A 24,043-nucleotide genomic window follows, 5' to 3' on the forward strand; every position below is an offset into this window, starting at 1 on the left:
CCAGAGAGCAGATGAGTGAAAGTCCCCAGGGCCACACGATTCCCTCCCAAACCTTTACTCCTTACTCCTGTGATGTTTAGAATGTGCCTAAATTCCTTAGTAAAGGGATTGAAAATAATCAAATGCACAATTTTGTCCAAAAGAACAAAGGGAAAGACAGATAATAACATGAGAAATGTCTGCGATACATGAAAATGCACCTGTTTAATTCTGCTTCTCTTCACACGCATAAGGTAATAATAGGAGTCAATAGATATCAAGCCATATTCCCATAAAAGTAAGAGGGTCTGCATGTATAATCACTCAGTCTGTCCTGGGGTGGTTGGGTTCAGTGAGCATTTGGGTCCAGGCATGAGAAGCACAGGCCCAGATATGGGGCTCATTCCACCCAGGTGAGAGCTCTGAACACACAAAGAGGATATGAGCCTCTCTTTGAAACTGTGCATCTGCACATAGAAAACATCTGACAGTCCATACGGTGTTTCCTCTGAATGTGCAAAAAAATAAATGTTACCTGTAACAAGCTTTTATTAAACAGAGGCAATATTCTTTGACCAATTACACCTGTATAAAACTGCTTTTAAACGTAAAAATATTCTTACTGGAGTTAGATGATATCTCAAGGTAGTTTTGATTTCTCTGATGATTAAGGATGATGAGCATTTTTTTCATGTGTCTCTAGGCCATGTGCCTGTCACAATGAGATGGGATCACTTGCTCTTTTCTTGCTAATACGTTTGCGTTCTCTGCGGATTCTGATTATCAAAGCTTTGCCAGAGACACAATCTGCAAATATCTTTTCCCATTCTTAGGGCTGTCTGCTTGCTTTATGTACTGTAGTCTTGGCTGTGCAGAAGCTTTTTAGTAAGATTAGCCCATGTCACAAAATCCCAAAACCATAAATGTTGCATGGATGTAGAGAAAAGGGAATACTTCTGCATTGCTGGTGAGAATGCAAACTAATACGTTCCTTTTGGGAAGAAATTTGGAGATCACTTAGGTATCTATAATAGACCTGCTGTTTTAATTCCTCTAGTAAGTCAATATCCAGAAGACCAAAACTCATTTATGACAAAGATATTTGCACCAGAATGTTTATTGCAGCCCAATTCATAATTGCTAAGTCATGAAGAAGCCCAAGTGCCAATCAACCCATGAAGGGATGAATAAGTTGTGGTATATGTACACCGTGGAATTTTATGCAGCCTTAAAATAGATGGAGAGTTTACCTCCTTTACGTTTAAATGGATGGAACAGGAACATATTCTTCTTAGTAAAGTCTCCCAAGAATGGAAGAAAAAGTATCCAATGTACTCAGCTCTACTATGAAACCAATATATAATCACCCACACTTCCATATGAAAACTATAACCCAACTACAGCCCAAGATGAAGGATAAAGAGGAGGGGGAGGGAAGGGGAGCGTGGAGGATGTGTGGAAGTAGGGTAAGATCACACGTATGGTGCACTTTACAAGGGTAAATGTCAAATCTACTAAGGGTAGAGTATAAACATCTTCAACAATAATTAAGAAAGTGTGGTGAAGGCCATGTTAACCAGTTTATTGTAACTATTTCAAATTGTAATATAAAACCAGCACATTGTACAGCATAAAAGCATTATTGTACACATCTATGATTTTGTAAAAAAAATATATATATATTTGAAATAAACATATCAGGTATGCTATACTTCTATCACAGCTCAATCTCATAATAATCACAACTTTCCAAATCCTACAATGGTCAAATATTTTCCCCAGCACACCCACACCTACTATGGGCTCTGACCTTCCTCAGCATCCCACTCCAGACCTCTTATATCACAGGAGGACATGCAAATAGGGGCCTCCCTCTGTGCTTGAAAACCAGCCCAGCCTTGACCCTGCAGCTCTGGGAGAGGAGCCCCAGCCCCAGGGCTCCCAGGTCTGCCCACTCGGTGCTCGGGACTGAACACAGACGACCAACCATGGTGTCTGTGCTGAGCTGGCTTCTCCTCGTTGCTCTGTTACAGGGTGATTTGTGCAGAACTCCAGACTCGGATTGTGTGGTGTATGTGAGAGAGAGAACGGAGGGTGTGTGTGGAGGTTTCTGACCAGGTGTCTCTGTCTTTTTTTTTTTTTCTCTTTGTGATTGTTATTCTTTTTTTTTTATTGTTAAATCACAGCTATGTACATTAGTGCAATCGACTGTACCCATTCTAAGATGCACCATAGATGTGGACCCACCCATTACCCTCACTCAATCAAAACCTCCCCCCTCCCTTCCCCTATCTTGGCCCTTTCCCCATAATCTTGTGCTATAGTTGGGTTATAGCCTTCATGTGAAAGCTATAATTTAGCTTCATAGTAGGACTGAGTACATTGGATACCTTTTCTCCATTCCTGAGATACTTTGCTAAGAAGAATATGTTCCAGCTCCATCCATGTGAATATGAAAGAGGTAAAGTCTAAATCTTTCTTTAAGGCTGCATAATATTCCATGGTATACATGTACCACAATTTGCTAGTCCATTCGTGGGTCGATGGAAACTTGGGCTTCTTCCATGACTTAGCAATTATGAATTGGGCTGCAATAAACATTCTGGTACAGATGTCTTTGTTATATTGTGACTTTTGGTCTTCTGGGTATAAAACTAGTAAAGGAATTATAGGATCAAATGGCAGGTCTATTTTTAGGTCTCTAAGTATTCTCCAAACATCCTTCCAGAAGGAACGTAATAGTGGACATTCCCACCAGCAGTGTGCCCTTTCCTCCACATCCATGCCAACATTTCTGGTTTTGGGATTTTGTTATGTGGGCTACTCTTACTGGGGTTAGATGATATCTCAAAGTAGTTTTGTTTTGCATTTCTCTGATGATTAAGGATGATGAGCTTTTTTTCATGTGTTTGTAGATTTTGCGTCTGTCTTCTGTAGAGAAGTTTCTCTTTAAGTCCCTTGCCCACCCTGAAATGGGGTCACGTGTTCTTTTCTTGCTAATAAATTTGAGTTCTCTGTGGATTCTGGTTATTAGACCTTTATCAGAGGTATAACCTGCAAATATTTTCTCCCATTCTGAGGGCTGTCTGCTTGCTTTACTCACTATGTTCTTGGCTGTGCAGAAGCTTTTTAGTTTGATCAGGTCCCAGTAGTGTATTTATGATACTGCTTCAATTGCCTGAGGAGTCCTTCTCTTAAAATATTCACCCAGGCCGATTCTTTCAAGAGTTTTCCCTGCACTTTCTTCAAGTATTTTTATTGTGTCATGTCTTAAGTTTAAATCTTTTATCCAGTGAGAGTCTATCTTAGTTAATAGTGAAAGGTGTGGGTCCAGTTTCAATCTTCTACAGGTTGCCAGCTAGTTTACCCAGCACCATTTGTTAAATAGGGAATCTTTTCCCCACGGAATGTTTTTAATTGGCTTGTCGAACATCAAATAACGGTAAGTAGCTGGATCCATCTCTTGGTTCTCTGTTCTGTTCCAGACATCTACTTCTCTGCATTTGTGCCAGTACCATGCTGTTTTGATCACTATCGATTTATAGTACAGTCTCAGGTCTGGTAGTGTGATTCCTCCTCCTTTGTTTTTATTGCTGAGTAATTTTTTGGCTATTCGAGGTTTTTTGTGATCCCATATAAAATGAAGTATTATTTTTTCAAGATCTTTAAAGTATGACAATGGAGCTTTAATAGGAATTGCATTAAAATTATATATTGCTTTGGGCAGTATGGACATTTTAACAATGTTGATTCTTCCCAGCCATGAGCATGGTATGTTTTTCCATCTGTTAACATCTTCAGCTATTTCTTTTCTTAGAGTTTCATAGTACTCTTTGTAGATATCTTTCACGTCCTTTGTTAGGTATACTCCCAAATATTTCATCTTCTTTGGCACTACTGTGAAAGGAATAGAGTCATTGACTGTTTTTTGGCTTGGTTATTGTTGATATATAAAAAGGCTACAGATTTATGGGTGTTGATTTTGTAGCCTGAGACATTGTTATATTCCTTGATCACTTCTAAAATTTTGTAGTAGAATCCCTAGTGTTTTCCGGATATAGATCATATCATCTGCGAAGATTAAAGTTTGATCTCTTCTGACCCTATGTGGATACCCTTGATTGCCTTTTCTTCCCTTATTGAAATGGCTAAAACTTCCATTACAATGTTAAAGAGCAATGGAGACAATGGGCAACCTTGCCTGGTTCCTGATCTAAGTGGAAATGATTTCAATTTAACTCCATTCAATAGGATATTGGCTGTGGGTTTGCTGTAGATGGCCTCTATTAGTTTAAGAAATGTCCCTTCTATGCCAATTTTCTTGAGTGTTCTGATCATGAAGGGATGCTGGATATTATCAAAAGCTTTTTCTGCATCAATTGAAAGAATCATATGGTCCTTATTTTTAAGTTTGTTTATGTGTTGAATTACATTTATAGATTTACGTATATTGAACCAGCCTTGAGACCCTGGGATAAATCCGACTTGGTCATGGTGTATAATTTTTTTTGATGTGTTGTTGGATTCTGTTTGTTAGGATCTTGTTCATTAGTGATATTGGTCTATAATTTTGTTTTCTTGTTGGGTCTTTCCCTGGTTTGGGGATCAAGGTGATGTTTGCTTCGTAGAATGTGTTGGGCAATATTCCTTCTTTTTCTATATTTTGGAAGAGGTTTACTAATATAGGTACTAGTTCTTCTTTAAAGGTTTGGTAGAATTCTGACATAAAGCCATCTGGTCCTGAGATTTTCTTTTTAGGGAGATTTTGGATAGTTGATGATATTTCAGAACTTGATATAGGCCTGTTCAACATTTCCGCTTCATTCTGGCTAAATCTTGGTTGGTGGTGTGCTTCCAGATATTGATCGATTTCTTTCAGATTTTCATATTTGTGAGAGTAGAGTTTCTTGTAGTATTCATTAAGGATTTTTTGAATTTCTGAGGGGTCTGTTTTTATTTACATCATTACCATTTCTGATTGATGAAATTAGAGATTTTACTCTTTTTTTCCTGGTTAGGTTGGCCAAAGGTTTATCTATTTTATTAATCTTTTCAAAAAACCAACTTTTGGATTTATTGAGCTGTTGTATAATTCTTTTGTTTTCAATTTCATTTAATTCTGCTATGATTTGGTTATTTCTTTTCTTCTGCTGTGTTTGGGGTTGATGTGTTCTTCTTTCTCCAGTTGCTTGAGATGTTCCATTAAGTTATTGACTTCCTCTCTTTCCATTTTCTTGAGGAAGGCTTGCAGTGCTATAAATTTCCCTCTTAGGACTGCCTTTGCAGTATCCCAGAGGTTCTGGTAATGTCTTGATTTTTGTTTTGTTCCAAAAATTTGGTGATTTCCTTCTTAATCTTGTCTATAACCCATGTGTCCTTCAGCATAAGGTTGTTTAGCTTCCATGTTTTTGTATGGGTATGCAGGTTCCTGTTCTTATTTATTTCAACTTTTAATCCATGATGGTCTGAGAAGATGCAAGGAATAATTTCTATTTTTTTAAATTTGCTGAGGTTAGATTTGTGGCCTAGGATGTGGTCAATTTTGGAGTATGTTCCATGGGCTGATGAGAAGAATGTGTATTCAGTTTTGTTGGGATGAAATGTTCTGTAGATGTCTGTTAAGTCCATATGTTGAATGCTTGAGTTTAAATCTAAAATTTCTTTGCTTAGCTTCTTTTTGGAGGATCTATCTGGTACTGTTAAAGGGGTGTTAAAATCTCCACCTATTATGGAAGTGGAGGAAATCGAGTTGCTCATGTCTGTTAGAGTTCCTCTTATAAATTGAGGTGCGTTGTGGTTGGGTGCATAAATATTAATAATTGAGATCTCATCATATTGAGTATTACCTTTAACAAATATGAAGTGTCCATCCTTATCCTTAATTATTTTTGTTGGTTTAAAGCCTATTGCATCTGCGAACAGGATTCCAACGCCTGCTTTCTTCTGCTTTCCATTTTCCTGGAATATGATGACCATCCCTTCACCTTGAGTCTATATACGTCTTTTAATGTAAGATGTGATTCTTGGATGCAGCAGATATCTGAGCTGAGTTTTTGTATCCAGTCAGCCAACCTGTGCCTCTTTAGAGGACAATTTAAACCATTCACGTTAATTGAGAGTATTGATAAGCCTTTCGAGAGACCGGTGGACATTTTTAATCCTTTTTCGACTGTGGAAGTTGGAATTTGATCAAAAATTTTTTGGGTGGGTTTACTTTTGTGGTGCAGAATTACACTGGTCGTTATGGAGGATATGTCTAAGAATGTCCTGGAGAGCTGGTTTAGTTGTGGCAAATTTCTTCAACATGTGAATGTCATTGAAGTATTTTATTTCTCCATCATAAATGAAGCTTAGTTTAGCTGGGTACAGAATCCTGGTTTGAAAGTTGTTTTGTTTTAGGAGATTAAAAGTCATTGACCATCCTCTTCTAGCTTGAAAGGTTTCAGGAGAGAGATCTGCAGTTATTCTGATATTCTTCCCCTTTTAGGTAATCCTTTTCTTTCATCTGGCAGCTTTCAGAATTTTCTCCTTCATATTAACTTTAGTGAAATTGATTATGATGTGTCTGGGGGATGTCTTATTTGGGTTGAGTCATGCTGGAGATTGAAACTGTCTGCTGTCTGAATTTCGGAATCTCTTGGCATGTCTGGAAAGTTCTCCTTCATAATCTCATGGAAAAGAGACTCTGTGCCTTGTGGAGCCACTTCGTCACTTTCAGGGATCCCTATAAGATGAATATTGGTTTTCTTCAAATTATCTGAGAGCTCTCTGAGAGAGTGGTCTGTTTTTGCTATCCATTTCTCTTCTTCTTTGAGGGTTTGGGAGCATTTGAAAGCTTTGTATTCAATGTCAGAAGTCCTTTCTTCTGCTTGTTCCATTCTGTTACTGAGGGATTCTACTGTGTTTCTCAGATGTTTGAGGGATGCAACTTCTTGTCTCAATGTGCTGAAATCTTTGGTCATTTGGTCTTTGAATCCATTGAATTCTTGAGATAACTTTTAAAATTCTAAGTTGATCTTATTTGCTATCCATTTCCTGAATTCAATTTCTGACATCTCAGCTATTTGTTTGTGAATGGGGTCTTGTGCTGTTTCTGCCCCATTGACTCTTGGGGGAGTTGATCTACTCTGATTATTCATATTGCCAGAGATTTTCTGTTGATTTCATCTCATGGTTGTTTTTCACCGTTGCCTCTGGCTGTCCTCAGAGTTGGGGAGGCGCCTCTCCAAGATTAGACTCCAGTGGGATCACTCTATTGTTGCTGGATCTTTGTAGGGAGTGGCCCTCTGTAGTTCCGCAGGCACTGCTCTATGTAGGGAGTTCTGGTTGTGGAAACAGCTCTGGTGTGTGACACACCTGGATCCAGCAACAGGGCTGGGGGTGGTGTGCATGGTTCTGGGAGTGCCAGGCGCCCATGACTTTGGCACAGAGAGCCCAAGACCCCAGCTGTCTCTGGCCAGGAGAAGAGCTCTGCGCAGAGGCAGGGAGGGCTCCAAAGTGCACACAGCTACCAGAGTCCCTGTCAAGATGAATGGCCTAGTGTGGAAGCTGGGAGGATGCAGTATTGTGTGGCTCCTGCAGTTCCTGGTCAGGGAATGCAGGGTCCCAGTGGGTGCGGGTCACCATCAGGGGTCGCTGCACAGCTCTTATGGAGGTCTGGGTGGCACCAAGCCCAGGAGTTTGAGGTTGTTATGATCTGTGACATCATGGCACTCTACCCAGGGCAACAGCCCAAGGATCCAGTGTGCCAAAACCGTCTCACTCTGCCCCTAAGTATTAAGGCTGTAAGGCAGCTCAGTCCCCACCTTTAGGCTGCTCTGTCACTAGGTTACTTTGTCCTGCCCGATACTTGCTCTGAGACTCTGAGGGCGGAACTTGCCCGGGCAGTTCTTTCACAATGTCTTCCTGCACCCAGCTCAGTGGCTCAATCTGGGGCTCCAGACAATGCCTAAAGTTCTCCACACTCCTGTTCAAGCTCTCCCCAAGGCAGTTCAACTGAGTGCCAAGTCCAAGAACACCGAAACAGCTCACAGGTAAGGCCTTTCCGGTTTGCAGTCTCACTGCTGCTTGTACTTACAGTTGCCGGAGTGATTAGGTCGATCGAACACACGCAACCACTTGCCAGTTTTCTATTGCTTTTGTCCTCCTCTTGGGGTCCAGAAGTCCCTTGCTGGCTCCATGTATCCTCAAAGGGATGATTATAGGCAGATCCCACCAGCCAGAGATGCCTTGAGTTTTGTCTCCCCTGACTCGCTGTCAGGTGTCTCTGTTTTTGCAGGTGTCCAGTGTGAGTTGCAGCTGGTGAAGTCTGGAGGAGGCTTGGTCCAGCCTGGCGGGTCCCGGAGACTCTCCTGTGCAGCCTCTGCATTCATTTTCAGTGATTACTGGATGAACTTGTTCTGCCAGGCTCCAGGGAAGGGGCTGGAGGGGGTTGGTTTTATAAGAAACAAAGTGAATGTTGGAACCGCTGAATATGCCGCATCCATGAAAGGCAGGTTCACCATCTCAAGAGATGATTCCAAATGTGTTACCCTTCTGTAAATGAACAGCCTGAAACCCGAGGACACAGCTGTGTATTACTGCATGAGAGACACAGCAAGGGGACAGCAGTGTGAGCCCAGACAAGAACCCCTCCTGAGGGCACAGGAGGCCACCAGGGGGCGCCCAGGACCCACAAAGCACACACTCAGCCCAGGGCAGGTGCATCTGGAGACTAAGAGCTGGTTTTCCTCTCTTTTCTTTCCCCTGAGGAAGGCTTGCAGTGCTATAAATTTCCCTCTTAGAACTGCCTTTGCTGTGTCCCAGAGGTTCTGATAGTTCATGCCTTCATTGTCGTTTTTTTCCAAAAATTTGGCAATTTCCTTCTTGATCTCATCTCTGACCCAGCTATCATTCAGCATGAGGTTATTTAACTTCCATGTTTTTGTACGAGTATGCAGATTACTGTTGTTACTCAGCTCAAGTTTTATTCCATGATGGTCCGAGAAGATGCATGGAATAATTTCTATTCCTTTAAATTTACTGAAGTTAGACTTGTGACCTAAGATGTGATTGATTTTGGAGGAAGTTCCATGGGCTGATGAGAAGTATGTGTATTCAGTTTTGCTGGGATGAAATGTTCTGTAGATGTCTGCTAAATCTAAATGCTGAATGGTTAGATTTCAATCTAAAATTTCTTTACTCAGCTATTTGTTGGAGGATCGATCCATCACTGCCAAAGGAGTGTTAAAATCTCCGATTATTATGGAGCTGGAGGAAATCAAGTTGCTCATGTCTGTTAGAGTTTCTCTTATAAATTGAGATGCATTCTGGTTGGGTGCATAGATATTCATAATTGAAATCTCATCATATTGAGTATTAATTACTCTTAACAAATATGAAGTGACCATTTTTGTCCTTCCTTACTTTTGTTGGTTTAAAGCCTACTGCCTCTGGAAATAAAATTGCAATACCTGCTTTTTTCTGTTACCATTTGCCTGAAATATGGATGACCATCCTTTCACCCTGAGTCTCTATTTGTCTTTTAAGTTAAGATGTGACTCTTTTAAGCAACAGATATCTGGTCTGAGTTTTTGTATCCAGTCAGCTAACCTATGTCTCTTTAGAGGACAGTTTAAGCCATTGACATTAATGGAAATTATTGATAAGTTTGGTGAAATTTTGGGTATTAAATTTTTCAAAAGTCCAGTGGACAATTTTAATCTTTTTGCCATTATAGAAGTTGGAGTTTGATCAGAAGTTTCTGAGTGAATTTACGTTTGTAGTAGAGGATTGGGTTGGTCTGAGATTATCCTGAAGAGCTGGTTTGTTTGTGGCAAATTTCTTCAACATCTGAATGTTGTTAAAGTATTTAATTTCTCCATCATAGATGAAACTCAGTTTAGCTGGGTACAAGATCCGGGGTTGAAAGTTATTTTGCTTTAGGAGATTAAAAGTCGATGACCACCCTCTTCTGGCTTGAAAAGTTTCAGCAGAGAGATCTGCAGTCTTTCTAATGTTCTTACCTTTTAGGTAATGGCTTTCTTTCGCCTGATAACCTTGAGAATTTTCTCTTTCATGTTGACTTTAGTGAAGTTAATTATGATATGTCTGGGGGATGACTTATTGGAGTTGAATCGTGCTGGAGTTCTGAAACTGTCTGCTATCTGAATTTCAGAATCTCTAGGCATGTCTGGAAAATTTTATTTCATAATTTCATGCAGAAAGGCCTCTGTGCCTATCGATGCCACTTCATCGATTTTCAGAACTCCTATTATTCATATATTAGCCTTCTTCGAATTATCCCGGAGCTCTCTAAGAGAAATATCCGTTTTTGCTCTCCATTTCTCTTCCTCTTTGAGAGTTTGGGAGTGTTCAAAGGCTTTATCTTCAATGTCAGAAATCCTTTCTTCTGCTTGGTCCATTCTGTTGCTGATGGATTCTACTGTATTTTTCATATCTTGAAGGGCTGCAAATTCTTGCTTCAGTGTGTGTAAGTCTTTGGTGGTTTTGTCTTTAAATTCGTTAAATTCTTGAGACAACTTTTGAATTTCTCCTCGGATTCCTAATTCCATTTTATCAATCTTGTCTGCAATCAAAATTCTGAGTTCGATTTATGACATGTCTGCCAGTTGTTTATGAATATGATCTTCAATTGTATCTGCCATATCTTTTTTTTTTTTTTAACAATAATAAAAAAAATTATTTCTGGTTTAAAAATGATCTGATTCCCTCCAGGGCAAGCAATTGCACAAGTGTCCACTGAGTCTGGTCCAGGGATTAAGGAAGGGAAGGTCTTAAAAGGTAAAAGAGGGGTTGCTACCCCAGTCTCAGGGCCCCAACTCTCCAACTCCCCAACCCCCACTGCATTTTAGAAAACACTCCTCATCCTCTTGGGTAGGTGGTCTAAAAAATGTCCATGCAGGGGAGGAAAGCCCCTTGAGGGAAGGAAGGTGGCCACCTGGGGCCCTTTGGTGTAGGCGCAGAGGCGTGGGGCGGGGAGGTGACGAAGTCTCACACCGAAATCTCATAGGTGGTACCTCCAACCCCTGACACCTTCTTGACTCCTCCTCTCGTGGGGCTACTGAGAGGTGGCTGGCCTGGGCCAGGGGAGGCTGAGCCTATACTCTTAGGCTGCCCATTGGATTTGCTGTAGGCGGTCTTGAGCTGTACTTCATCTTTGGGTGTCAGTAATGGCTGCAAGGCCACTTCTTCTGTCTCAGAGACACCAGGTGGGGCTTTTTGGCTGCTGTAAGACATCGATCGACCCAGGTATGAGGCAGTTGGGCCTGGTTCAGGGGACCCTAGTCCCCGGCCCCTTAGCCCATCTGGCTTGCCGAAACGGGGGGCAGCTGAGCATCCCAGTGGAGTCTTGCCCAAGGGTGATCTCTTTGAATCATCTGAGGAAGAACTAGTACGAGGGGCATGGCCTGAGCCTGGTGTTGACTGAATGCCTGAGTCCCCCAAACCTGGTTCTTCCTCCCGTCCTGGGAGTGGGGGTGACTGGTGCAGCAACTTCTCTCGCTCCTGGAGGGAAGCCACAATGTGGCGTGACAGATTGTCATAACGGACTGGTGAGGGCTCTCGGTGTGATGGGCCAGTTGACACCAGACGTGGGTGCCTCTCGGCTTCCCGCTGCTGGGCCAGTCGGGCAGATAGGAAAGGAGAGGTGTAGCCTAAGGGTGGATCTGGCTCAGGCCCTGCCTGCACTGACTCAAAATCAGGGCTATCTGAAGGAGTGAGCAGGCTGTCATAAGACAGGCTTCCATTGTGTGTCTGGTTGGCCAGGCTCTTATAGGAGGTGGAGGTGGTGCCCTCTGAACGAATGGACTGCAACTGGCCCAGCTCAAAGCCTGTGCCCTGAGCTGACTTGAGGCTGGAAGAACGTGAGCCGCTGGACAGTGGATCAAAATGAAAGCTTTTGCCAAAGGTGGGAGAACGAAAGCTCTCTGGCTCCAGGCTGGGCTCTGAGCGATAGCTGGGATGGCGGCTGCTTTCTGCAATCGAGGTTGGCTCCTTCAAGCTATCCCCACGACTCAACTTGGCGCTGGAAGAATGAGGCATGGCGGCTGATGTGCTGCTGCTACTATAGCCCGGCCGGTACTTGTACATGGTAGGTGTAGGGGGGCTGTCTTTGCCCAAGAGGCTGCTGTAGCACTCCAGAACTCAAGGTGGGAGAATGCATAAAACAAGTCCTAGTGTGTTCTCTAAGTTAGCTAGAGCAATGGTTCTCAACCTGTGGGTCACGACCCCTTTGCACTGTATTAAAGGTTTGTGGCATTAGGAAGGTTAAGAACCACTGGTCTAGAAGCTGATAATTTCTTCCATAAACGTCCAATTCAGGCTGAGTGCCTGTACTCAATGGTTAGAGTGCTGTCCCGTGCAACAGGGGTGGTGGGTTCTAACCTGGCCAGGGCCCTCATTAGTAGCCAGGGTGAGGTGTGTCCGCAGCCCAGTGTAGCGGCTCAAGTCTGGCTTAGGAGGAGGTGGAGGTTCAGCATCTGCAGACTGGCTCTCTGTTATCTCCAGGCTTCCTTTAGACTTGGTTCTCCTCAGTTCTCCCTGGATGCCATTATCCATGATCTTCACAGTTATCTGCCCATCTGATACTTCTGGTCGAAGGAAGGGAGGTCTAATTACAATTGTCTTCTCTTTCTTTGGTCTCCCCAAATACCTGGGTGCCGGAGAACTGCAGAGTACGCGGCTGACATTGGTACAGCAGCCATTGGTGAAGGGGTTCACACCTCCTCGGAATTTACCCGTAACCTGTTCATTGGTTGTGCGTCCCCTAGCCACCAGCACCACATGAAATCCTGTGAGGCCAGCTACAGGGATGAAAAATAAGCCAGCCACACACATTACTGCCATTGTGACAGCCGTGCGAACCCCTGAGAGTTCCTCTATGTGGTAGAGGACATAAAGGAGGCCAAAGCCAAATACACCCATAATGTGGGCTGTCAGGGAAAGGAGGAAGAGGAAGAAATAACGGTAGTTCCGGCGACCAATACAGTTGTTCACCCAGGGGCAGTGATGATCAAATTCCTCGAGGGAAAATTCCTGGGTCCATGAAGGTGGCCATGCTGAAGTTGGCCAACACAAAGAGAAATACAATCGCATTGTAGATGGGCACTGCAGGTGACACATACAGGCTTAGTCCTGGACACGTAAAGGCAAAGAAGAGTGTTGTAGCTCCCACTAAGAAGATGGCGGCTGCTGAAACTGGGACATACTGGCTGGGTTTGAATCTCTTTCCAGACTCTGCGGGCATGTTGGAGCTCTAATGGGAGATCTGCCCTGCCGCATAGCCCAGGCCCACACAGCGGCAGAATAGGCAAGAAAATGGGATGAGGGAAACAGAGAGTGCAGAAGGAAACCAGGGAAACAAAAAATTTAAAATTATCACCCTTCCCCCTCCCAAATAAAACCAAAAGTCAAAAAAGATTTCGAATGAAAGAAAGCACGTGGGAGGGGGAAAGGTGATTCTAAATGATGAGTAACCGCCTCCCTAGAACAAGGCAGAAGGGGAGATTAAGAAACACAACTTGTACAGTTTAAAAACTGGAGACAAACAGTGGGCTGTACACATGCAAATGGCTGCAGGTGGAGAATACAGACAGTCAGACAGTTCAAGATATAGCTCATGTGGAGGCAGGTGTTCAAAAGGAAAAAAGGAGAGACTATCAGGACAGGGTAGAAAACTTTGGGCACGGAAAAAATTCTTCAGAGATACTGTAGTACCTCCACGACTACCACGCGTCCACAAAATATGAGCTGCACCTAAAAAGAGGTGTGCCCTGTGTTTCTATTTTAATCCAAGAAGGAACCTGAGGTCCCTTCCAGCTTTAAAGAGAAGCTTTGTTTTTTACTGCAGTCTTTTCTCTTTTAGGCAGTCTTCTCAATGCCACCACTCCCACCAGGAGTGGTACCAGGGCTGGTACTCTGACAATAGTGGTTTAAGTTATTTCTCTCTTGATGGCTAAAGCTGGACAACAGCTGTTACAAGGTTGACTTGTAAATTCCTTTCTTTGATGGGGGAGGGAAAACAGAGAGAGAGCAAGCTTGTCTGTCTTCAATCTCTTCTGGTTATTCCCAAGCCCTTCAAGGGCTCTGTTTCATGCAAAACTAAAGGGAAACTTAAAATCCTTGAAGCCATGTTCTTCTCAATAAGCAGAATAAGATGAAGAAAGCAATTCCACCTGATGATACTTGGAAAGATTATTGAAAATGAAAGAAAAGTGCCAAAGATGTCCCTGTTTTCAGGTTACTCAATGTCTCCAATCTTTCCTCTTCAATCTTAGGCTTCCCGGAAGCAGAGTTCAACTGGGTTATGGTACCTCACCCCGGTTCCCGTCACCACCGCCGTCGTCGTTGTCACCGCCGCCTCCCGGCAGTGCCGCCCGGCCTCTGAGAGGCAGCGCGCGGCCCCCGCACGCTCCACGCCCGCCTCGCTCCCGCGCGCTCCCGCCCGGCAACGCTCGTCTTGGAGCCGGCCGTTGCCCTCAGTGCCGGGTCTTAAGCCCTCCCAGCTTCCCATTGGTTCCCTATCTCGGACGCGGGCGACGTCTCACGCGGGGCACGTTTCTCTCATTCATGAGGCTTGCGCCGCCCCGCCCTCCCCCGCTCACTCTCGTATCTGCCATATCTTTCTTTGGGGGGGTTGATCTATTCTGGTTATTCATGTTACCAGAGTTTTTCCACTGATTCTGCCCCATGGTTGTTTTACTCCATTTGATTTTTCCCCTAGGGTTTTGTTGAGGGCCCGTTCCATGTTGTAGCCTGAGAGACTGGGGCCCTGTCTGGTGTGGTGGGGCTGAGTGGTTCTGACTTATTTTCAGCTGGCTTCTGTTTGACCCCAGTGAAGAACTTGCTCTGGGTTGAAGCCTCAGTTCTTCGAGTGGGCCCTACCCTGTAAGTTTTCTGGGTCTGTGAGTCACCTCAGGCAAATTCTATAGTCAGGGGTGGCCTCCTCTTGTTGCCCAGGGAGGCAGGGGGTGTGGTTTCAGCCACTTCAGGGAACTGCCGCTCTGATGTGGTTCTCCCCCAGTCTCACTCCTGCGTCCCGGAGTCAGGACCAACCAGCCACTGTTTGGACACTGTCCATGCCCTGACAAATCCCCCAGGAATCTGGACTCCCAGGGGACAGGCCTCCATACCCCAGAGTGAGGGTGAGATGGGGCACTGGGAGCCCAGAGCTTCCAGCAGCAAACTCACTCAGTTCCTCCCAATCTTTTGCTCCACTGCACCGCTGCATCCCAAGCCTCCAGGTTTCAGAGTGTGGGCGTGGTGGGGGGAGCAGTGGGAGCCCGGGGCCGCTGGCAGTGAACACACTCAGTTCCACTTAGTTTCTTGCCCAACTGCACAGCAGGCGCTCAGGTCTCCAGATCACAGAGTGAGGGCAGGGGTAGCGCCGGGAGCCCATAGCCGCTGGGAGTCCAGAGCCACAGGGAGCCCATAGCCACAGGGAGCCCAGATTCGCCAGCAGCAAGCACACCCAGCTCCTCCCAGTCTCTCGTCAGGCTGCACTGCCGTAGCTCAAGCCTTCAGGGTTCAGAGTGAGGGAGGGGTAGGGGGAGCAGCTGGAACCCAGAGCCACCGGGCAGTGAACAGACTCAGTTCCACCCAGTTCTTTGCCCGGCCACACGGCAGGCGCTCAGGTCTCCAGACCACAGAGCGAGGGTGGGGGGAGCACCTGGAGCCCAGAGCCAGTGGGAGCTCAGAGCCGCCGGGAGCCCAGAGCCACAGGGAGCCCGGTTGGCAGCGAGCCCATTCAGTTCCTCCCAGTCTCTCACCTGGCTCTACCACCACAGCTCAAGCCTTCAAGCTTCAGAGTGGGGGTGGGGTGGGGGGAGCAGGTGGAGCCCAGAGCCGCCAGGCAGCGAACAGACTCAGTTCCACCCAGTTCCTTGCCTGGCCACACGGCAGGCACTCAGGTCTCCAGACCACAGAGCAAGGGCAGGGGGAGCACCAGGAGCCCAGAGCCTCCGGGAGCTCAGAGCTGCAGGAAGCCCAGGGCCACTGGTAGCGAGGTCACACAGTTCCACTCAGTTATATGCCTGGTTGTATTGTTGCCCAAGGAGGGCTGCTGCACCTTGCCTCAGGGAAGCACTGCCCTGGTGAGGGTCGGCCTCCGCTGACTGTCCTCACCTCTCTCCCGTGCCCCAGAATCAGCGCTGACCAGCTGCAGCTTGGGGACTGTCCTCTCTCCTCTAGGAGTCACCCAAGATTCCAAACTCCTGGGGGACAGGCTTTCAGACCTCAGAGAGAGTGGAGGGAAGTGCTGGGAGCTCAGAGTTGCCGGCAAAGGATATTTACAGTTTTATACAGTTTTATGCCTGGCAGGGAGGTAGGTCCAGATTGTAGTAGGTCTCTCCCGTGAAGTGTAGTGGGAGGGCCTTTGATTTCTTCCCGTTTGTTTGTGGGGCTCTTAAGCTGATCAGATGGCGGAGGGGGGACTCCCGTCTGCTTGGTGATGGGTTTTGTACCTTTTGTTTGCGTCTTTGTGGTGGCAGCTCTCCTCAGCTGGGTTGATGTGCATTCTTCAACTTTCTCACTTGGTGTTGCTTGAATCCATCAGGTTACTTGCTAAATTTTCGTCCCTTAACTCTCCTTCAGGACGGGAGCCTCTGTGGAAAGCTGGCTTCAGTTCGCCATCTTGTCTCCCTCTCCTCTTCCAAGTAATATCTTCCATTCTAATAGCTTTTGTCATCTTACCTGAACTTCTGCACAGGAAAGGATCAAGTTAGCAGGTGTGGGTTGCCCAAACTGTATGCAGTCCTGAAAGAAATCAATTCCTAGAACTAGTCTGGTAAGCCCCTGAGAGATGGACTCTGATCCCTTGAATACACCTCCTGATAGCAGTATTTTAAAACCACATTAATAAGATATGCTGTCCGTTTAAACACTCCCCAGTAAATTACTTGGAGAATTCACTGAGTTTGGGTGTATGTGTGTACCCTTGAAACCATAACCAACTTTAAGACCTAAATATATGTACCACCACTCCTCACAGTCCCATTATTGTTATCAATTAACTTGCTTTTCGATCTATTTTGGGGGGGGTGAATACAACATACTAGTTGATCACATGCTGATTTGTGGCGAATGCCTGTTTGTGCCTCAAAGTCAGATTTCTGGGTATTGGGGATCAGATGTGCAGGTGCGACAACCCTGTGACTGACCCCAGTGAGCAGCGCTAGGCACCAAGACTGAGGGGAGATTATCTGCAAGACAACCCCTCACACGTGTGGTCAGACAGCACTGCTGGTAGAACTGAAGGTGCACAGGAGGCTAATTGGGAAGAGGACCCCTGGGAGCTGGTACCTGGTATCCCTGGGAATTACTCTATGTGCCTTTGCTGATTTTCATTTGTATCATTTATGTAATAAGTGACCAGGAGTGTAGTATCTTATTCTAAGACCTGTGTTTATATCACTCAGAGAGACAGAGGATGGTCTTGGCAGACTCTCAGGGGTCCTCAAACTACAGCTTGCAGGCCGCATGAGACAGTGTGATTGCATTTGTTCCCATTTTGTTTTTTTACTTCAAAATAAGATATGTGCAGTGTGCATAGGAATTTGTTCATAGTTTTTTTTCTTAAACTATAGTCTGGCCCTCCAACAGTCTGAGGGACAGTGAACTGCTCCCCTGTTTAAAAAGTTTGAGGACCTTTGCTGATTACATCAGAAGTGGGAATTTCCTGAAGAACCCTGCCATGTTGACATGTGGCTAAAGCATAGTTTAGCAAAGCAAGGGATGAAAAGGTGGTGGAGCCAAGTCTCTGATGGCTGATGCCTGCAGCATCATATGGAGTGAGGCAGCAGGTTCACCAAGTAAGTTGTTGGGGTCAATTTTATCAGTGGAAGTTGGGAACAGTATAGTAACGCTCTAGAGGTTCATTTCATGAAAAATGAGACTGTGCAGAAATGTGTGTGTACAGGTAATAACTGAAAAGAAAGCAAAAACTGCTGCACCCAGTCCTGGCCCTCTGCACACTGAACTGTGGCTACAAGACACTGATCCACAATCGAGATGAACAATTTTCCTGAAAACATAAAACAGAGTGTCAAAGAAGGTGACCCTGGTGTAGGGCTGAAGAGGAAAACCCTTTAAACTACTAAATCCAGGCAGTAGCAGGAGAGAGGTGTATCACATTGCCACATGAATTTTACACCATTTTGGATGGATGCTGGACCCATGACTTACAACAGGACAGTCACACATTGCAGCAAGTGATTCTAAAACACAGCAGACTTTTCCTGATGGGATAAGGAACCTCCATAGCAGAGGTCAGTCTGTTTTTCATGTGAGAAAAGTGGACTCTCCAGATGAAGACACTGGCTCATTACCCAAGGCCTGGTGCTCTGGCCTTATGAAGGTGAGGATGTTCACCACATAATATGCACCTTTCTATTAGTGGACTGAAGCCAACTTTCCACAGAACCTGCTGCGATGAAGGGGGCCATTTTGCTTCTGCACAGCAGGGTCCCTTATTGTGCAAAACATCTTTGGATATATACAGTGTTGTTTTCCATCAGATTCCCCCTTGGGCCTTAGAGACACTGAGGAAATGAGACTGATTCAAAAGAGCATGGAACAGACACAGGGGAGAAGCAGGGCCCTCATGCCAACAAAGTGGACATACTTCAGTGGTTAATAGAGAAAGAAATGGCTGAAGAAGACAGTGGTGAGGTTGACACACATGTCAGAAAACAGCACTATTAGACGTGGGTGGAGCAGTGTGTTCCCTTCAAGGCTGTTGACATCCACAGACCTGACCACATGTTCCCTACTTACCGTGTTTGTAGGAATGTGGAAATGCAGATGGCAAAACGGCTTTTAGAAACTTGCCCTGAGTGTCATTAGCAAAGGTCTGGAAAATTACACAAGATGAGGATTGGTGAAGGGCTGTGACAATCGTCCCCTGCCCCAGGTGGGTGCCCAGACCATGTTCACACGCGTGTGCAAAGGGCAGGTGGTGAGGTGGAGTCCTAGTGTCAGTTCTTATGAGCAGGCGCCTCTGCACGAAATCCTCACTTCGCAGTCTCCCCAGGCTCTACTGTTTTTTTGTTAGTTTTTCTTTTCTTTCTTTATCATGTCAGTCTAGTTATATTCCAATAACTTCCCCCACAGGATCACAGACAAGGGTGGGCAGGAAAGAGCCCTGACCTGAGTCCTTTGTGTACCTGGAGTAGAATATGAGGAAGTCTGGGAGAGATTATTGAGACCTTTGTGCACCTGCTCGGAGGTGCACATCAGCCCAGGAGCTGCCTTTGGGGTGCTGGGCTATTACCACCGGGACAGTCTCTGTTGTGGGGCAGGATGTAAATATGCAAACTCAAGTGAGGGACACCCCCTTTAAACTCCCTGGAGAGTGGGCCTCCCACACTCCCCACTGGATCCTCAATGCAGCCCTCTCTGTGCTCCAGGATGGGGTCTGCTGTCGTCCTCACCCTCCTCCTGGCTGTTCTCCCAGGTCAGTCCTGGCTCAGGATCTGGGGTCACAGGAGGGGTGGGCAGGAGGGTCCCTGATCTCAGTCCTGCTTCTCCCACACAGGCGTCTGTTCCTAGGTGCTGCTGGTTCAGTCAGGGGAAGAGGTGAGACGGCCCGGGGAGTCTCTGACCATCTCCTGCCAGGCATCTGGGTACAGCTTCACAAGCTGCCATGTGCACTGGGTGCGCCAGAAGACCGGGAAGGGCCTGGGTGGAGAGACTCTATCCTGGTGATTCTGATACAAACTACAGCTTGGCCTTCCAAGGTCACGTCACCATCTCCATGGACAACTCCATCAACACCGCTTTCCTGCAATGGAGCAGCCTGAAGGCTGAGGACACGGTGGTGTATTACTGCTCTAGAGACACAGGGAGGGAACTGCAGCGAGAGCCCAGACGCGAACCTCCTGCGGGGCGCAGCCGCCAGAGGGCTCCCGGGACAAGGCACAGAGTCACACTGGACAGGTGCAGGGGAGCTCAGCCCTGGTTTCCTTTAGGGTCTTGGCTTTCTCTCTGTAGAACAGTTACCACAACATCTCTGGATTCATGGTTCCGAGCTTCCCTCCAAAATCTCTGATTTAGATATGTTTCTGGTAGTAAGAAAAAAATGTCTCCAGTAACAAAAGGCACAGAGAGGCTTGCAGTTACATTATCATGTCCACAAATGTACCTTAATTAGCAACATTTTTGAATAAGTCACTAAATATAATAATACAGATTCTTCCTTGGACCCCAGTATGAAGCATAGAATCCAGAACATAAATTTCCTTCTAGTCAAAAAGCAGGATAAAACCCTAATAGTTATCAGGGTCATAAGGAATCACACTATTTTTCAAGAAAAAAAGGAAGACCCCCATGGTGCTCAAGGTCTAAGCAACAAGCTCAGGACAAACAATCGTAGTGGACATGAAAGTGGACAAGGTCAGAGAGACCCCCACCAATGCTTAGTGTGGATGTTGGCTCTGCTCATCACACACACACACACACACACACACTCAGACACACACACACACATACACACACACACACACACACACGGTGAACACAGAAAGCTTTATTATGTCCAGTATTGATAATGTCTGCTGAGATCAGGGAAGACCTCCCAAGAAAGCCAAAAGTGCTTTGATAGAGCAGAGAGGGAACTGGCTCATGGTTTTCATAAGGCCTCTGTGGTGGGTCACGTGGGGCTCCCACTAACAGGAAAGGTCTTGTGGGGGCTGGACCTCATGCTGATATCTTGTGATCCAACACCTGTGAATCATGACTAAAATTCATTGAGTTTGGCAAATAGAGAAGGTGAAGGGATGACCTTGAAGATTTTCAGCACACAGACACGAACTATGAGATTCTCACTTCTTATTCCATTCAACAACTATTTTTTGAAAAACAAGTTTAAGAATCAGATAAAAGACAACGATGAGTAGACAGAAATCATGTATGCAGAGAAACAGAAGATACTTTATTAGTATTAGCAAATAATAATAATAATGAGAATGAGTGGGTGAGGAGTTAGAGAGAGGTCTCAGTCTATGGTAGGTGGAAGCTTCTCACTGTTCACGATTATCAGCTTATTCTGAAGGTCTTGGGTCAGCTGTCTGCTTCAAAACACCAGAAACTTGTCAGGTTCTGTGAGAATTCTCAGGTTTACATCCTTTATCAGGGGAGTCTTCCAAGAGACTGGAATTCTGTATTGATTCTTTAGTTGTGAAATATGAACCCAAGAACTGCCTCATTGGAATTTCAGTACTATGATTTCTTCAAAGTCCTTAATAATATTTGTCCAGTGTGGCTCAAGTGCAGCGTTCACCTGATGTCCCCTCCAGTACACACTATTACTTGCTTGAACATGACAGACTTTTAGAAAGATATAGTAAAAATGTAGCCTGACTCCGTTGGTGACAGGAGTGTGTATAACACATACACTAGTTTCTAGAATTTTTGTCCTGCATATAATATCTAAAATGCTACTATTCGTGGAAAAGTCTAAGTGTATAATCTGTCCAGGTACCAAGCCATAGGGTAATAACTGACGTGTCCTTGAGTGAGTGCAATATGACACCACAACTGCTAATGGCAGAGCCCTTGCCCAAGGGAGTTCAAACAGGGTTTTCAACTGTCAAATCTTGAATCTAATAATTGCAATTTGATCTACATTTTGGACGATTTTAAATGGATCACTGGTATATCATGTGAGTCACGGTACTGTCTTACAGGTTTAGATGAGATATGGTTCAGGGTGAGGCTGCTTTTCCTGTGTAATGATCTGCTACAACATTTGCTTAGCTCTCATACTATTTTTTACATGATTTCCAAGGTCATAACATGTCTCTAGGATTTAGAAGTTTATTTAAACCTTTCTCAGCTTAAACCTTTTTCAGCTTCTTATTCATTTTACTAGAAGTTGTAAGATACCCTTTTGTTTTCAAAGCATCCCAAATTCGCTTTCTATTCAAAAAACTTGTGAATTTAAATCTGTTTTTGGCTAATTGACAAGCTCAATGAAGTATCATTGACTTCTGCAATGTGAGCTGATTTTTTATCTGATGGAGGACCATATTTTGGCCGTTCCCCTGCCTCTTTCCCTTTTCTTGGGTGCTATTCCCAGAAACACAAAAATCCTGAAATTATTGGATCTATAATGGTCTGTAAGTGATCAAGTGAAAAGAAGTTACACATCTCTCACTTGAAATCAAAAGCTAGAAATGATTAAGTTTAGTGAGAAAGGTGTGTCAAAAAGTAAGCCGGGCCAAAAGCCACGCCTTTCCACAGAACAGTTAGCTAAGATTTGAATGCAAAGGAAAATCCCTTGAAGGAAATTAAAAGTGCTACTTCACTGAGCACATAAAGGATCAGAAAGCAATGAAGAAATGATCTGTGTGGACAGATCAAACCAGCCACAATATTCTCCTCACCAAAGTGTAATCCAGAGAAAGGACCTAACTCCCTTGCATTCTATAAAAGATGGGAGGTGAGAAAGCTGCAGAGGATCAGTTCCAGGCTCACAGATGTTGTAACATGAGGTTTAAAGGAAGAACCCAACCCCATAACAAAAAAGGGCAAGTTGAAGTACTAAATGCTGATGGAGAAGCTGCAGCAAGTTATCCAGAAGATCTAGCTAAGATCAATGATGAAGGTGGCTACACTACACAACAGATGAGTGTGGACGAAATGGCCTTCCAATAGAAAAAGATACTATCTAGAAATGTCATGGCTAGACAAGTTAATACCTGGTTTCCAAGGGAAGACTAACTTTCTTCTAAGTGGGTAACACAGCTGGTGACCGAGGGCTCTTAAAAATTATGCTAAATTGACTCTGCCTACGTTCTATAAATAAACATCAAAGTCTAGATGACACATATCTGTCATAGCATGTTTTACTGAATAGTTTAGGCCCAGTATTAAAACCTATTGTGCAGAAAAAAAGATTCCTTTCAACATATTACTATTCCTTCATCATGTAGAAGGATTTGAGTATTATTTCCATGCCTGCTACCACAACTTTGCAGGCCATGGATCAAGGAATAATTTCAACTTTCAGGTATTATTATTTAAGAAATACATGTATTTCAGAAGGCTATAGCTGCCAATGACAGTGACTACTTTGATGGACCTGGGCAAAGTAAATTAAAAAACTTCAGGACAGGATTCACCGTTTTAGACAGTAAGAACATTCATGATTCATGGGAGGTGGTGAAAATACCAACATTAATAAGTGTTTTGAAGAATTTGGTTCTAAGCTTTATGGATGTCTTTGAGGGGTTCAAGATGTCAGAGGAGGAATTCACTGAAGACATGATGGAAAATGCAAGAGAACCAGAATTAGAAGTGAAGATTGATGATATAATTAAATTGAAGCAATCTCATGATAAAATTTGAATGGTTGACAAGTTGCTTCTTATGGATGAACAAAGAAAGTAGTTTCTTGAGATGGAATCTACTCCTGGTGAAAATTCTGTGAGCACTGCTGACATGACCACTTAGACACTTACTATAGAAACTTAGTTGATAAAGCAGAGGGAGGGTTGGAGAGGATTGAGTCCAATTTTGAAATAAGTTTTCCTGTGGGTAAAATGCTATCAAATAGTATCACATGATACAAAGAAACCTTTCATGAAAGGAAGAGGCAATTCATGCAGTAAACTTCATTGTTGTGTTACTTGAAGAAATTGCCACAGCTACCTCAACTTTCAGCAGCTATCACCCTGGTCAGTCAGCAACCATCACCATCAAGTCAAAAATCCTCCACCAGAAAAAAGATTACTGAAGACTTATTGAAAATGCATATTATCATTTGTTATTAATAAAGCCTTTTGGGGGGAGGGTGGGAAGGGACAGGACCTCACTCTGTCACCCAGGCTACAGTGGCATCATCATAGCTCACTACACCTCAAACTTGTGGGCTCAAGAGATGCTCCTGCTTCCGCTTCCCAAAGTGCTGGGATTGTAAACATGAGCCACCACACCAGGTCCAACAAAGAACTTTTTAAATAACATCTATACATTTTTTGAGACATAGCTACAGTTAACAGACTGTACATAACATAGCTACTGTTATCATGGAGCTATAACTTGTACATGAATGGTAAGAAAATAATGT

The 24,043-nt window shown here is 44.4% G+C and overlaps 1 protein-coding gene and 1 pseudogene across 1 annotated transcript; one reads left to right on the top strand and one right to left on the bottom strand.

Moving 5' to 3' along the window:
* Positions 1 to 10,642: 10,642 nt before the first annotated feature.
* LOC128586821 (palmitoyltransferase ZDHHC5-like) lies at positions 10,643 to 13,865 on the bottom strand. The gene is given in 3 exon segments (XM_053592966.1): positions 10,643 to 12,114; positions 12,364 to 13,003; positions 13,005 to 13,865. Coding segments are annotated over 3 exon segments (2,004 nt in total). The 5' UTR covers positions 13,226 to 13,865; the 3' UTR covers positions 10,643 to 10,971.
* A 5,518-nt stretch (positions 13,866 to 19,383) lies between these two features.
* LOC128585509 (immunoglobulin heavy variable 5-51-like) lies at positions 19,384 to 23,322 on the top strand (annotated as a pseudogene).
* Positions 23,323 to 24,043: the final 721 nt, after the last annotated feature.

Source organism: Nycticebus coucang, chromosome 5 (assembly GCF_027406575.1).
Source record: "Nycticebus coucang isolate mNycCou1 chromosome 5, mNycCou1.pri, whole genome shotgun sequence".
In the NCBI taxonomy this organism is placed as follows: domain Eukaryota; kingdom Metazoa; phylum Chordata; class Mammalia; order Primates; family Lorisidae; genus Nycticebus; species Nycticebus coucang.